We start from the raw sequence: 17,594 nt of genomic DNA, 5'->3' as shown, positions 1-17,594 counted from the left end.
AGAGCAGTCCTAAGCCGGCAGTTGGACATCCCTCTTGCAGTCTGGGACCCCTCGCTCCTTACCGCCCACCTGCAGCGAAGGCAGGAGAGGCTCCCGCCACAGCTGCTGCGCTTTCCAGCCATAAGCCCAGGTTCTGGCTGAGCAGCGCTCCCCCTGTGGGAGTGCACTGACCACCAGGGGGCAGCTCCTACATTGAGCATCTTCCCCCTGCTGGTCAGTGAGTGTCATAGCAACTGGTCATCTCACTATTCGGTTGATTTGCATATTAGGGTTTTATTATATAGGATAATTAAAATGATGATGTTATGTTAATCAAGAACTTGATTACTTTAAATGAATAAATTACTTAATACTGTTTAATAATAATAATAATAATAATATAATCTTTTAGTCTAATGTATTTGGCTATCTTCTCAAGGTTTGAATTTTAAGAAATTTTTCCTTGACCTAGAATTGGCTTTAGATCATTCCAATAGGCTCTAAAATACCTCAAGTGTTTGCTTTCTCTCTCATGAAGGAAAATTTTCTGCTTAAGGTACATGGGAAGCTTTGTCAAATAATAATAACTATATTGTGCTTTCATTTATAGCTCTAATTGTTATTTTGGAATATTGTGTTTTGCAGAAAGGACAAGATTCCATGTCATTTGCATTACTCCATAAAGTATCTAGATTTATAGAAGTACTGGCAGGAAAAATCAGGAGAAACAAAAATTTTATTATGGGGCTGAATGAGTAGAAAATAATTATATAGTTTTTGTAACTTCTGCTGAAAATATTGTTGATTCTTAAACTTTGTGTTTTTCAAATATAAGGAAGCATTTTTAAAGCAATTTGGAAAATTATATATTTCCTTCCCTACCTGTCCCTCCAGAATTCTTAATAAGTGGCAATATGTTTATTTGCATGACTTCAGTAAGACCTGTTTCCAATTGTAGCTATATTAACCAAGATAAAAACTGATAATGGGCCTGCTTATAGCAGCCATGGCTTCACCACCTTTTGCAGAACTTGGTCCATTCAGCATTCCATGGGAATCCCTTACAATCCACAGGGGCAGGCCATTGTCAAGCATGCCCATCTACATTAAAGAGCATGTTAGTAAAACAAAAAAGGGAGAATAAGGGACTCAAGGACCCAGCTATGATGCTATCCAAAGCACTGTTTACTCTTGATTTTTTTTATTTGAATGCTTGCTTTCTATTCCCCATAGAGCATCACTTTACTTCTATAGCACCAGCTCAGAAACCACAGGTCTTGTGGCGAGATTGTGGACACTAATAACTTGGAAGGACCCAATGAATTATTAACATGGGGGAGAGAATATGTGTGTGTTTCTACCCATATAGGGTCACTGTGGATTCCAGTTCATTGGATTAAACCCTACCATGGCATGGCATGGGACCAATCTGCTCCCATAAATGAAGACTCTGAGCCTGGATGCTGGAGGCTAATTCCAGCATGTCATAAATGCAAGAAGTTTCATCAAAAGGTTGATGGAACTTGAGGCTTCAGCAGGACTGAAGATACATATTATTGCCTGCTGGAATAGCTGAAAGCATTTCCCCAAACCTGAAAATCTACATCAGGCATCCTCAAACTATGGCCCGCGGGCCACATGCGGGTGTTTCTGCCGTTTTGTTTTTTTACTTCAAAATAAGATATGTGCAGTGTACATAGGAATTTGTTCATAGTTTTTTTTAAACTATAGTCCGGCCCTCCAATGGTCTGAGGGACAGTGAACTGGCCCCCTGTTTAAAAAGTTTGAGGATCCCTGATCTACATGTTATTACCTGCTGCTGGCCAAACAGTTGAACAACCGAAGGCAGTTCCCCCAACCTGATAATACTTTACTGCTTACCAGGCCTTACCTCTGATATGTATATCTGCTTTGCTATAGGGCAAAATATGAGAATAGAAAGCCCTGGATGCAGAGATAGAGAGAACTTGGTTACTATAGCTAAGTCTCCTCTGGCTCCCCCATGTATTCCAAATTTATATTTCTAGTCTCTTTATTAATTTATGCGCAGCCCCTTCTCCAGATTTCTGAACCCTTCTAAATGCCGAAAAAGACCCCGGCACCTGGGGACTCCACAGCCCCAAATAACACACCTCCACTGGACCCAGATGTCCCCGGAATAGCCTGGGGAATGATGAAGAAGCTGATGGCAGAGACTGAGCAACTTTTGAAGCATACTAATGCTATATGCACCTCAGATAACCTTTTTCTTGCTATGACTTCCTTGATTCACCTCAACTCCTGTGCAATATTGTTTGGCATTTTTGCCCGGCTTTGGGCACCAGCATCTGCCACCTTATTTTGGACCTACATTATAGACCTACCTTTCTTTTGACCTCTCACTTGTGGGGACCCCCTCTTATCCTGTATCTAACAACATAACATTCCACTTAAGAGGAGTAGACTTGGGCAATCTTGAGAATGGGATGCATTGGACACCTGTCCCTCCCAATACCTCTTTTCATTCCAATTTTCTACCCTTATGTGTTACCTCCTCCAATTCACCTCTGTACTGTATGAGAGCTCATAATCAGATTTGGTTACATATAATTCCTAAACATGATCAGATTAAAGCCCAACTAACCTTTTTCTCAGCAGGCAGTCTGGCTTGTAGCAATCTAATGCTACTGTGCCTCCCATCCCTCCATGTAAGCAAAGTAAGCGGTGAGACCCCTCTGCTGAAGCATTCCATTGGGAACTTTGTCAAGAAAATCATGCTCAACAGATAGATACAGAGGTAGTAAAGCATCAAACAGTCTGTCAAATTATAGCAGGAAGGTTAGGGAGAGGTGGGGAAGATAAGAGATCAACCGAAGGACTTGTATGCATGCATATAAACATAACCAATGGATGCAAAACTTGGGGGGTGAGGGCATATATGGGAGTGGGGTGGGGGCAATGGTAAGATATATACACATATAATACCTTAATAAAAAAGTGATTTATAAAAAATAATAATAATTGCCGGAAACCGAACATTGTCACTTGGTAGTTATGTGAAAAGGGAACCCGGGAAGGCTGGTCAACCTTGAAGCTAAAGGTCAGAGCAAACCACTCCCTATCTAATTGAGACAATGGTAACTGACCTGCCCCTGGAATTGGTGCTAGTGAAAACCAGCCTTGGTGCTCTGACAGGCCCCTCCCATGCACACCAACAGCCCTCAAAGGCAGCTACAACTGGTGCTTTGTAGCTCCAAACAGGTAGCCCAGGGCCTATCACTTACTGTCAATGCCTGACATTTATGGGCACTGGATCCTCTCCCAAAAGTCCCCAGAACCAATACAACCAGTGGTTCAGGCCACATCAGAGCATGAACCAATTTAGCTAAACAAAAGGCACATACAAAAGGAGATCTTGGCCGACACCAGACCCTGTTGGGGCAAATTCAGCTTTGTGGAGCCAACCCCCACATAACAGCTCACACATTACTCTGGGGTTACTGCCAGCTGCAGGGGCAGCCCCACCCACAGAGCCATTAAGACTCAACTACTACAGGTTGACTTACATAACCCACACAAGCCACTTTCCTAGAGCAACTAGCTGGGCGACGAAGGAGACTATGCCTCTGAGCCCCAAAATCTTTATATAACCTATTGCATAAGGTTATACAAAAACATAGCAAATCTACCTAATTCACAGAAACAAATACAAAGAGGCAGCCAAAATGGGGAGATAAAAGAAAAATAAACAAATGGTATTACATCATACTAAAAAGTTCTGCACAGCAAAGAAAACCATCAACAAAATGAAAAGGCAACCTACTGAATGGGAGACAGGATTCACCAATGATATATCCACTAGGAATTAATATTCAAAATTTATAAAGAACTCATACTACTCAATACCAAAAAAAAAAATCCAATTTTAAAATGGGCAGGGGAACTGAATATACACTTTTCTAAAAAGGACATACAGATGGCCAAGAGACATGAAATGATGCTCAACATCACTAGTTGTCAAAGAAATGCAAATTAAAACCACAATGAGATATCACCTCACACCTGTCAGAATGGGTATCATCAATAAACACACACGGTGAGGATGTGGAGAAAAGAGAACCTTTGTGCACTGTTGATGGTAGTGCAGATTGGTACAGCCACTATGAAAAACAGTATGGAGATTCCTCAAAAAGTTAAAAATGGATCTGCCTTAGGACTCAGTGATTCCACTTCTGGGGATTTATCCAAAGAAAAACAAAACACTGCTTCAAAAGCATATATGCACCCCTAATTTCATTTCAGCATATTTACAATAGCCAAGCTATGGAAACAACCCAAGTGCCTATCAATAGATGAATGGATTAAAAACTAGTGGTGCATATTTGCAAGGAAATATTACTCAGCCATAAAAAAAGAATTAAATCTTTCTATTTGCAGCAGCATGATGGACCTAGAGAGTATTATGCTCATTGAAATGTCAGTCAGAAAAAAAGACAAATAACATATGATTTCATTTACATGTAGAATCTAAAGAACAAAATAAATAAACAAACAAAATTGGAATACACTTATAGACACAGAGAATGAACTTGCTGTTGCCAGAGGCAGGAGGGTTGCAGGACCAGGTGAAAGAGGTGAAGGATTAAGAAGCATAAATCAGTAGTTACAAAATTGTGATGGGGTCATAAGTAAAGCATAGGAAGTACAGTCAATAACATTGCCATAGCTATGTATGCTGCCAGTTGGGTTATTGGAAATATCAAGGGGAACACTATGTGAAATATTTGATTATCTAACCAGTAAACTGTACACTTGGAACCAACACAAAGTAAAACTGAAAGAAAAATAATAATAAAATAAAATATACTTTTAAAATTATGGAAAATTCTAATCAGAAAATCTCAATTTTTTGACTATTTGAAAATTGGATATTCATCAGATAACAAAACAAATTCATCCATGTGGGGCTGAGGGGACTGGGCACTGCCATCTTTGAAGATGGGGAAGTCAATTAGCATATTCCCTCCTTATTGGCTGTGGGCACCGCCATCTTTGCGACAGTGTAGGTCAATTAGCATGTTCCCTCTTTATTAGATAGGATGGTTCTAATTTTTCCACATCCTTAACAACACTTACTACCTTTTGTTTTTTCAGCATTTTTTGTGGGTTTGTTTTTTATACTAGCCATCCTAACAGGTGTGAAGTGATATTGTGTTTTGACTTGCAATTCCCTGATAATTAGTGTTGATCATCTTTTCATACAACTGTTGGTACACCTGCTTTGAGATATGTCAACTGAAGTTCTTTGCCCACTTATGAATCAAGTTATTTGCTTTTATTATTATTGAGTTGTAGGAGTTTCTTTTATATTTTGGGTATTAACTGCTTATCAGATATATGATATATAAGTATTTTCTTCCATTCAGTAGGTTGATTTATAATTTGTATTGATGTTTTACTTTGCTGTGCAAAGCTTTTGTAATTTGACGTAGTCTCATTTGTCTATTTTTGCTTAGCTGCCTGTGCTTTTAGTGTCATATCCAAGATTATCGTCAATACCCACGTAAAGAAATTTGTAGGAGTTTTATGGTTTCAAGTCTTAAATTGTCTTTAGTCCATTTTAGGTTGATTTTTGTGGGTGATATGACATAAGAGCCAAATTTCATTCTTCTCCAAGTGGATAACCAGCTTTCCCAACACTATCTTTCCTTTCTTGTTTATTAGCACCCTTATCAAAGATCAGTTGACCACATTTTCATAAATTTATTTCTGGGCTTTCTATTCTGTTCCATTTGTCTAGATGTCTGTCTTTATGCTGGTACCATACTGTTTTGATTACTGTCACTTTATAATATGCTTTGAAATCAGTAAGTGTGGTGTTTCCAGCTTTGTTATTCTTTCTCAAGATTGATTTGGCTAGCCTGGCTTGTATTGCTCAGTGGTTGAGCATCAACTCATAAACCAGGAGGTCATGGTTCAATTCCGGGTCAGGACACATGCCCAGGGAGCAGGATCAATCCCAGTCCCTCTCATCATTGATGGTTCTATATCTCCCTCTCCCTTCCTCTCTCTGAAATCAATAAAAACATATTTTTTAAAAACAGATTGCTTTGACTATTCAGGGCCTTTTGTGTTCCATATAAATTTTAGGATTGTTTTTCTATTTCAGTAAAAAAAAATGGCATTGGGATTATTTTTTTATACTTTTATTGATTTCAGAAAGGAATGGAGAGAGAGAGAGAGAGAGAGAGAGAGAGAGAGAGAGAGAGAATCATTGATTGGCTGCCTCTTTCATGCCCCCTACTGGGTATTGAGCCCACAACCCATGTGCCCTGAGCAGGAATTGAACTGTGACCTACTGGTTCATAGGTTAATGCTCAAACACTGAGCCACCACTACCAGTGGCATTGGGATTTTGGTGGGGATCTATAGAGCACTTCAGGTAATATGGATATTTTATAATATTATATCTTCCAATTTATGAACATGGGATGTCTTCCCATTTATTTGTGTCTTCTTTCATTTCTCTAATGGTTTTTACAGATTTCAATGTACAAGTCTTTCACTGTCACTTTCTCCTATTTTATTCTTATTGATGATATTGTGCATGGAACTGTTATCTTAATTTCCATTTCAGAGAGATCATTGTTTGTATCTAAAAATGCAACTGATTTTTGCATATTACTTTTCACCCTGCAACTTTACTGAATCTGTTTATTAGTTCTAACAGATTTTAGTGGCGTCTTCAGGGTTTGCTATATATAAGATCAAGTCATCTATATACAGATCATTTTACTTAATTTCCTGTTTTTATACCTTTTATATCTTTTTCTTATCTGATTGCTGTGGCTAGGACTTCCACTACTATTTTGAACAGAACTGACTACAGTAGATATCTTTGTCTTGTTCCTGATAATAGAAGAAAATTTTTCATTTTTTACTATTGAGGATGATATTAGCTAAGGCTTCACATATTGCCTTTGTTTTGTAAGATAGCTTCCTTCCATTCATACTTAATGCAATTTTTATGTCTAAATTTAAAACTGTCACCTAGCTAATTGTCTTCTATTTGTACCATCTGTTACTAGTTTCCTGTTTTCTCTGTTTTATACTTACTATTAAATTAAGTGGATTTTTTATACTTTGATTTTATATATTGTTTACTCTCCTACTACTGCTGTAACAACACAATTAGTGGCTTAAAACAACAGAAATTTATTATCTAACTATCCTTCAGATTAGAAGTCCAATATGAATCTCAGTGGGTTAAAAATCAAGGTGCCCCTTTCTGGTTGCTCTAGGCGGGAATCCAATTCCTTGAATCCAACTTCTAGTGGCTGCTCCCATGGTTTAACTAATGGATCCCTTCCTCCATCTTCAAAGTCAGCAACATTGTATCTTTCTGAATTTTTTCACTAGTCAAATATTCCTGTGACTCTCTTTTTTTATGCCTCCCTCTTCCACTTAAGGATCCTTGTTATTGCTTTGAGCCCACCTAGATAATCCAGGATAAATTCTCTCTCTTAAAGGCAGATGATTAGCAACCTTAATTCCATCTGTAACTTTAATTTTCCTTTGAAATTTTAAGATAACGTTCATAGGTTTTTGGATTAGGATATGGGCATCTTTGGGGGCAGGGGAGAGAGGAAGACATTATTCTGCCTACCACATCTCTTTTGATGGGTTACTAGCTATAATCCTTTGTTTTGTTATTTGAGTAGTTGATTTACGATTTATAGTGTACATCTTCAGTTTGCCACAGTTTACTTTCACGTAACAGCATATCATTTTTCAGGCATTATAATAACCTAACAACATAATTCTATTTCTCCCAATTTATCATTTGTGTTATTCCTGTTATGTATTTTACATTATTATTATTAAGTTTATGAGCAATCACCTTTTTAAAGTTTAAATAATAAAATACTGTATTTATCCATTTGTTACCATTTCTGGTGCTCTTCATTCCTCTGTGCAGATCTACATTCCCATCTATAGCACTTTCCTGTTAGTCACATGATATTTTCACTATAATACTCATTGGATTGTACACTTGAGATTTGTGTCTCCCTTGTTATGTATATTTTAATTTAATTTTACAATTAAATTTAATATAATGATTAGAAATATATAATAGGAAAATATAGGTAATTCATGAACTAGGATTGTGTACATAAAGGGATATATTACATTTCAGAGGGAATATAGATAATATATACAAGTCTCAAAAAGTGAACATATTTTAACTGAAATTCACTTCTAGAAATTTGGATTTTCATAAATATATGGTTTTATAACAATGTTTTTGTAACATTTTTTTCATAATATTTAAAAATGAGAAAAATGTCAATTTTAAAGGTTGTATAATCATATAAAGACATTTATAAAGACATTTTAATAATAAAGAAAATTACCATTTGGTTTCCAAATTTAGAATGATTTAATAATATAATGGAATAGTTAAAATACATAAAAGGAACTCTCAAAATGTTTATGTATATTCATAAATTCTTCATAAATATAAGAACTTGTCATTTTGTTAAGAAAAATTGCAAGTTATAAAAATGTAAAATAGATTTCTATATTTATTATTCCTATAAACACAGAAGTATCTGAGATTTAAACATGAAATTGATTATATATTTATATTCATTATAATACCTATATAAATATGTTGGTTATAAATTCTATATTTTATTAGAAATATAGAAATATATTTGATTGAACCATATGAACATTTTTTTTACCCTTATGAAATTCTTATGGTTAACTGTTTTCTCCTTTAAAAAGGGGCAGTGCATATTTTAATTTGTTCATATAAAGCACTGTTATATTTATCAAAAAATATTTTAAATATATATTCAAAAATAGTAAATAAGTATATTAACTTACAAGTATTTATTATCTGCATTTTTACTTTTTAAGTAAATATAGTAAAAATAATAAGAAAATAATCTTTTATGATTATTTAGCTGCTATAAACAATGACAACAAAATAAAGAGAAGTCAGTCTGGTTCTGAACTAATTTTCACTGTTTTGAAGTAGACTGTGTGTGATATTATTGTTGAATTTTCATGTCTCTAAGGAACTGTCCCCACTGTTACATCTTTCGGGATTCTTGCTCGTGACTTACACAAGGGATTCATTAGTAATTTTTTAATCTGAGACACCAACAACCCTTTTGTTTATATACTTAGTTTTAGTCTTGTCAACAACATCTTTTTCCAAAGAAAGGCATTCTATAAAATTAAAATGATGAGGATTACCAACTCTTCCAACCAAAGTTGGTTGGAAGCTTCTCATAGTCTGGAAGCTTTTGACTAGTATTTTATTTTCAAGTGGTGAGAGAACTAAAAGATATTTCCCATTAAAAAATGATAAGATCTCAGTGAGAAAATATTTGCAATATGTTGGAGAAAAACAATTCACAGTAGGCTATCTCAGAGCACCTGTGAATACGATTGTGAGCTCATGAATAAGAGGGACTGGAAATACACATATAAGCCTATGTTAACATTTTCCTCTTTGTCTTTTTAACCTTCAGGGATATTATGGTAGATCAATCAGCTGAAGCTATTACTGGCACTCAGAAAAGCAAGTATGATGTTTGGATTTCACTTATTTTTCCTTTTAAGATATCTAGATGACAATTTCCTCTGAGTGACAGATTTGATTCAGTTCCACCAATACTGTGATAAGAATACTATTTTAAAAATTGTAAAAACAGTCATAAAAATCTTTACTGATTGAAATGTTTTCATCACAGGTGCATAATATTTTTGTACATTGTTTACCAAAATATTATAATTTCATTACATGTATGTAGATATGATATATATAGACATAGATATAGATGGTATAAAATGTATTTAATGACATAACCTAACATTGATTTATTTAGAGACCCATGAACTCTTTTAAAATGAAAAAAAATCTTTGAAAGCCAATGGAGTAAATATAATTCAATCCTTCACAATTGTTATATTTCAGTATACAATATTTCTGGGTATAAGTATATAATATTTCAGGGTTAAGTATTTTCCCAATAATAAGGTTGAAAATAAAAGAGAGTAAAGAAAAAGGAAAAGAAAGATTTGTTAGATATTGCCCAGGTCAATCTGGGCTGAAAACATCCTATGTAATAAAAGCCTAATATGCAAATCAACTGAATGGCAGAACCACCAGTGGAATGACTGGTTGCTATGATGTGCACTGACCACCAGGGGGCAGACGCTCAATGCAGGAGTTGCCCCCAGCCCACAGGCCCCCACCAACAGTGGCGATGGGCGGGGCTGGTGAATGGGTGGCACCATGCCAGCCAAGGTGGGTACCAGCAGGGGGCCCCCCAATCATCCCTCTGGTCGCCCTGCAGATCAGCCCTAATCTCCAGCCAGGCCTAGGGACCCTACCCATGCATGAATTTCATGCACCAGACCTCTAGTTATCACGTAATTCTCTAGAAACTTCTAGACTGAGAATAGGTTGATGGATGAATGTGGGTGGATTGTAAAGTTAGTGCCTTCAAGTTTATCACACAGAGAGGCCTGGTGAGTGTGACAGCTCAGCAGAAAACTATGGCTCTAAGTTCGTTCTCCTTCCCTAACATGATAGCAGTTTATCTATAGCAACTGGACAAAGAGTGGAAATTGACAGAGCCAATATCAATAGAAAGGGAATATTTTAAAACAACTAATTAAAACCATTGACATAACTAACTAAATGGGGTCTCCAGGGAAAATTTCTTTAAACTCATCAATTTAAGAAAGCTGTGACCCCCTAGAGATACTTACTCAAGATTGAAATTTTTTATTAGTTGCTTGCTAATTTGTTTTGTTTTATGTGAAAATTTCATGCACAATATGAATAGGTAAGCATTTCATGGGTGATTTCAGAACCACTCACAATTCCTATACCAAAGTACCAATGCACTTTAAAACTTTTTTTAAGAAATAGCATGCAATAGTAATTTTTGTAAGCAAAATCAAACTTTCATACCATAGAGTTGAAATATAATATTGATAAAAACATAAGAATGTCAATGTTACAACCCTCAAAAGTTTTTAAAAAATAAATACATCCTTGTCCTAGAAATTCCACTAATATTATTATGACATGTGTGAAATGGTTGAACAATGATGCTGTTGAAAAATTTCATGTAATTTTTTAGAAGCAAAAATGAAGAGAAATCTAAAAATTATAATTAGTCATGACTTAAAAATGAGACATATTACCACATTAAAATGAAGAATTCTTGGGAAAAGAACACAAAGTCTTAACCTGGGAATAAGTTTTAAAATACGATGATAAATATACACAGAGCCTGAAATTAAATATATGCATACTCTTATTATTGAGATGTAAATAGGAGCACAAAATATTTTAAGGATAATATGATATGTGACAAGTGATGTATTTAATTATATGTAACACATTTACTAATTACATTAGTATAGAATTTTTCTAGTGACCATTGCAGAAGACAAAGTTGGGAAAGATATGCCTCAAAATATTTGGATTAGTTATTTCTATCCAATGTGATTTTACATTATTTTTTCTTTTGGCTTATCAGATTAAGGTGTTTCAATTATATACATTATTTCTATAATAAAAATCATAAAAATTGCCTCGCAATTTTTCCAACACTTTACATGATAGAAAGAATAAGCTAAACTTTTATGTTAAAATATGGCCCTATTTTTTTGTTCTACTATCTTGTGTCTGCTATTTCCATTGCATTCTCCTGTATTTGAGAACATGTTTCCCATTGTTCCCTGTGAAACAGAAAATTTTCATCATGTCTTTGGTATCTGGGCCTCCAAAGGCATAAATAAATTAAGTTTATTAATTTATTTGCATGTTTTGCAAGTAAAACAAATGTTAAATTTGATATTGTGAGAATATTAACATTTACAATTAAAGAGAACTTATTATGTTCCTAAGCCATTTGAAATAGACTTTCTTGTAAATGTTGGAGAGTATAAGTATTTATCCTATATAATAAAAGGGTAACATGCAAATTGACCCTAACGGCAGAACGACCGCTGGACCAGTCACCATGAGGTGCACTGATCACCTCTTGGTTCCTTTCCCTGACCAGCAGGCTCCGATTGCCTGATGGCCACCAACGGTGGGGGCGGGGCTGGCGAGTGGGCGGGAACAGCCTACCTCTCAGTCCCCTTCCCCAGCCATCAGACACTGATCACCTGATGGCGAACAGGGAACCAGGGGTGGGTGGCGGCAGGGGGCAGGGCGGCTGCGGGCAGCTGTGGAAAATGGCCCTGATCGCAGGCCAGGCCTAGGGACCATACCCACACACGAATTTCATGTGCCAGGCCTCTAGCAGATTTATAATTGCACAAAATCAATCAAAGGGAAATTGCAATTATTGAAGGAGAAAAACTGAGGAAGAAGTGGGCAATTATTACTTTGCTCTCCAGTAAGGTACTGCACTCAGTATTTCAGCATTTGAAGTAAATTATGTGTTGAAATGATTTCTGTGTATATTATACTGAAAAGGAAAATGGGGCGGTGGGGGTGAGGGGAAGCTTGCAACCTAGTTCAGTATCTGGTTAAAACTGTAGTCTTACTTCCCCACTCTGACTGACTTGGGCGGAGCTGTAGAGCCTAACCCCTGGGCCTGCCACAGCGGACTTGGGCGGAGCTGCAGAGACCCTCAATGGCCCGCCACAGCAGGAGATATAGAGGCCAGAGCCTCCCCACAAGTTCAGTTCAGGATTTGGACCCGGAATTCCCCTGGACTAGTAGATCTGTGAAATAAAAGGTAAACTTTCCTCCCTCAGAGTGCTGGCTGATCGTTCTCCTGTGCGTTCTGCCACTGCAATACTACAGACAAACATTCGAAAGAGTCAGAGAAGGGAACCCGAAAACTGATGTTTCTCTTTAAAATAAAAACTACCTTTGGTCACAGTGCTGAAACAGAAACCTCACTTTAAAAATAAATCTAAAAAGCCTGTTTAATGCAGTGCAACTATTCATCATGGAGCTTTATTTTATCAAGTTCCAAAATTTCCAGCAAAAGCATAATACTGCTTATGAAGATTATCAACTAGTGCCGTGGTCGGCAAACTGCGGCTCGCAAGCCACGTGTGGCTCTTTGGCCCCTTGAGTGTGGCTCTTCCACAAAATACCACGGCCTGGGCGAGTCTATTTTGAAGAAGTGGCGTTAGAAGTTTAAGTTTAAAAAAATTTGGCTCTCAAAAGAAATTTCAATCGTTGTACTGTTGATATTTGGCTCTGTTGACTAATGAGTTTGCCGACCACTGAACTAGTGAATAGAAAAGTTTCTTGGGTATAAATACAAGTAATATTACAGTACCTGTAAATCCTTTACCTGTGACCTCTGGGTAAGCACCCTCACCCTGTGGCCATTAGCTCACCTGTCAACAGTCCTTTTGCCAAAGTCCTCCCAAGAAACACTTCCTGCTTTCTCTCTCTTTCGTGAGGGACTCTGACAGCTGGGATTGGAAAGGAGACAGGAGAGCAGTGGCTTATCCAGGGTCCATGAAAGAGGTCCAGAGGGTCCTGTAAAGTCCCGGGAAAGCTGGGGGAGGGGAGGGTGGTGAGGCCGGGGTGCTGACTAGGAAGCTTTCGGAAAGCCTACAAAAAAGTTACACAATTGAGAATTTTGGTCAAACAGTATATAGACAATTTAGAAATATAATGAAGAAATTACAAATTTTGCTTAGCTTTACTAATCATTTTTATCATGTCTGGACTTTTTAAACTACTGTTTTATTGAGTTATAATTCATATACAATAAGATGCAAATATTTTACATGTTCTTTAAGTTTTGATTATTGTAAATACCAAAGCAACCCACCATCCAAAAGAAGATATGGACTTCTACCACAACGGAAAGTTTCTTTATGCCACTGTTCTGAGAACTACCTCCCACCTGCCCATCACAGGCGATCACAGCCGATTGTTATCCATAAATATCTTTTACCTGTTCGTAAACTTCATATAAATGCAATAAGATGGTATTTTTCTGAGTTTTAGTACTTTTACTCAGCATAACAGTATTGGAATTCATAATTTTTTTTGCATTTTTGTTCATTTTAATCTCTGAGTATATCCCATAATACCAATATACCATAATTTGTTTATATACTCACCTTTTGATGGAGGGCTATTTCTAGTTTGGAGTTATTGAAAATAAGGTGGCTATGAGCATTCTTGTACAAATGCTGATATAGCCAAGCATTGCCATTTCTACTAGTAAAAGCCAAAGGGAGGAATTTCTGGGCTATATGATAGGTGTTTGTTTAATTGTATAAAGAGTTTTGCAAAGTACCATTTTCATTCTCATGAGAAATATATTAGTTTCAGTTGCTCCAAATCCTCATCAATATTTTGTATTGTCAGTCTTAAGATTTTAACTATCCCAGTGATTCTGAAAGGAGATTGTATTGCGATTCTAATTTACATTATTCTGGTGACTTATGATGTTGACAATTTTTCATGTGTTTATGAGTCATTCATATAGTAACTGTTGTGGAGTGCCCAAGTATTTTGTCCAATTTGACTGAAATATTTGTCTTTTGATATTTGATATGTAAAAGTTCTTTATATATACTCATTGTGAATCCTTTGTCAGATATACAGTGCAAATATTTTCCCATGTTTACCTGTTTATTTCTTTAATGACATTTTGTGTGAAAAAAAATTAAATTTCTGATGTTACCTAATTTATAAGGTTATTTTTTTTTCTTTTATGGTTAACATTTTTTGTGTTTTTGTCCAAGAAATCTTGCTTACTTTGAGGTTACAAAGATTTTCTCCTAGGTTTTCTTATAGATTCTAAGAAAATGGAGGCTTTTATAGTTCCAAATTCTGATGGCTTTTATTTCTACATACCTAGTTTCCATCTGGTGTCATATATTTTCAACACAAAGAACTTTTTAGTATTCTTGTAAGTGCAGCTCTGCCAGAAATAATTTATCTCAGTTTTTTTCTGTATAACAATGTTTTATTTTGCCTTCGTAACTGATGGATATTTCTGCTGAGTAAAGAATTTTAGATTGACAGTATTTTGTCATTGCCCCTTTCAGCATTATAAGGATGGCATTCCATTTTCTTCACACTGGTGATTTTGCTTTTCAGTCCTTCTGTCTGGGTCATAGGAGATTTTTCTGTCTTGCTAGCTGCCCCCATTTATGGAGATTGGCTATCCTGCATCTTGTGTAGATTTGAAATATTTTGGAAGGTTTCTCAGAACTCTGCCCCATTCCTCATCCTTCTGTATTGGAAGGCTTGAAATGTATTCGGACTTGTGTTAGGGACAATACTGGTTCCTTCTCCAAAGCGTTGATATACTACCTCAAGTACCGGGTGTGAATTTGTGGGAAAGAATGTAAGTAAAAATTCACTCTGACTGGGAAATTTTAGAGTTACAACCCGTCAGAAAAGCCCTTATTCAGACACTATAAGTTCATTAACATTTTGGCTGATTTCTTTTTACTCCTACCTTTGGCAAACCCCTCCACCTTCATCCTCTTTGCCATAGGTGAGAGTAGTGCAAAGTCATTTCTCTCCTATGAAGAGTACATTACTTTATGTAGTTTATTTTATTTAGGTTTCTTTGGGTCCTCAGACCTCTGAGAGGATTTTTTTAAACTATGGTTTCATCACTAATCCGGTTTGTTTTGGTTGTAGAGGAGGAAGCAACAGAACGTGACTCTCTCCACCCTAACAAGAGATGGTATTTCACACTTGCCTTTGATACTACTCTGTTCACTTGAAATCTCTCTGAACTGTTCTTGAAAATAATAAAGGAACTAGAGGTCAATCATGAAAAACAAGACAATAACAACGTTCATTCTCCTTGGATTGACAGATGACCCTCAACTTCAAGTTCTAATTTTTATTTTTCTATTTCTCACTTACATGTTGAGTATAACTGGGAATCTGACCATTATATTCCTCACTTTAATGGACTCCCACCTTAAAACACCCATGTACTTTTTCCTTCAGAATTTCGCCTTGCTAGAAATTTCATTTACTTCTGCTTGTATTCCTAGATATTTGCACAACATAGCAACAGGTGACAGGTCAATTACATACAATATTTGTGTTATTCAAGTGTTTTTTATTGATGCATTTGGAGTAACAGAATTTTTCCTCTTAGCCATGATGTCATATGATCGCTATGTGGCCATCTGCAAACCACTGCATTATGTAACCATCATGAACAACAGAGTGTGTGGAAGGCTTGTTCTCTGCTGCTGGACAGCTGGGGTATTGATCATACTCCCACCACTTATAATAATAGTAAATCTAGAATTCTGTGACTCTAATGTAATTGATTATTTTTTCTGTGATTCATCTCCTATCTTAAAGATTTCATGCTCAGACACATGGCTTTTAGAACAGATGGTGATAGCCTGTGCTGTACTGGCCTTCATCACAACCCTTCTAGGTGTAGTTTTGTCCTATATTTACATTATCAAGACCATTCTAAAATTCCCTTCTGCCCATCAAAGGAAAAGAGCCTTTTCCACCTGTTCTTCCCATATGATTGTGGTTTCTATCACCTACGGGAGCTGTATTTTCATCTATATCAAGCCTTCTGCAAAAGAATCAGTGGCTATTAATAAGGGTGTGACACTGCTAATGACATCCATTGCTCCCATGTTGAACCCATTCATTTACACTCTGAGAAACAAACAAGTGCGACAAGCTTTCAGTGACTCATTCAGAAGAATTGCATTGCCCTCAAAGAAGTAAAAGAATGCTGAAACCTAGGAATCAAGTTTTCAAAAAAATCAGAGATTCCTAAATATAAATTTTTTGAATAAATCTTTATTGTTCACATTATTACAGTTGTTCCTCTTTTTTCCCCCTATAGCTCCCCTCCACCCAGTTCCCACCCCACCCCATGCCCTTACCAACCCCCCACTGTCCTCATCCATAGGTGTAAGATTTTTGTCCAGTCTCTTCCCGCCCCCCCCACACCCCCTTCCCCCTGAGAATTGTCAGTTCACTCCCTTTCTATGCCCCTGATTCTATTATATTCACCCTAAATATAAATTTTCTAAGTTACAAAATCATTCTGTCCTCCTCATCTGTGTTCTAATTCAGGTTAACTTCCTCAAAGCATCCTAAAACCAAAATATTAGTTATTTTTACTCTTTTTATAAATGAACCTCTGTCAAGATAATCTCTCTTACCAGAAAACATGACTATATATTTTATAGTAAATATGTTAAATATTGTAACTTCTAAAGCTTAATCAATATTTCAAAAATGTTAAATGATAGAAAAAATATAACACAAAACAAAATTAGTGCCTAATTTATAAGAAATGTGTTCAGGGGGGAAAAAAATTCTACTCTGATAGGAAAGTAGTATTCTAAAAATAGTCTTAAAATAAAAAGACGCAGCATCACTCCCTCAGGCATATGCATATACTTGATATTTTAAGATCTGGGCTGTTGGATGGAACTAAGCCCTATCATAAACCTGCCAATAAGCCCTAATCATTGATTGACCAAACATACAATAGCACTAAAATGAACATATGACCCAAAACTCCAGAATATTTTTATTATTTTCTCTATGTCTATGAGACTTACCTTATGAATTCCACAAGTGGATTCCCTTGATCTCTGGCTTC

The 17,594-nt window shown here is 36.2% G+C and overlaps 1 protein-coding gene across 1 annotated transcript; it reads left to right on the top strand.

Annotated features, from left to right (window-relative positions):
• Positions 1-15,769: 15,769 nt before the first annotated feature.
• On the top strand, positions 15,770-16,705 carry LOC103292390 (olfactory receptor 6C2-like). Its single transcript, XM_008148586.2, has one exon. It carries the CDS (start codon positions 15,770-15,772, stop codon positions 16,703-16,705), a length of 936 nt encoding a protein of 311 aa, XP_008146808.2.
• The last annotated feature ends 889 nt before the right edge of the window (positions 16,706-17,594 follow it).

This window comes from Eptesicus fuscus, chromosome 7, assembly GCF_027574615.1.
Source record: "Eptesicus fuscus isolate TK198812 chromosome 7, DD_ASM_mEF_20220401, whole genome shotgun sequence".
Taxonomy (NCBI): domain Eukaryota; kingdom Metazoa; phylum Chordata; class Mammalia; order Chiroptera; family Vespertilionidae; genus Eptesicus; species Eptesicus fuscus.
The sequence above is the reverse complement of the archived record's forward strand: the minus strand, read 5'-3'. Positions and strand labels throughout refer to the sequence as shown.

Excerpts from the sequence above, each read along its gene's own strand:
- LOC103292390 (XM_008148586.2), top strand. The coding sequence starts at position 15,770 with ATGAAAAACAAGACAATAACAACGTTCATTCTCCTTGGATTGACAGAT.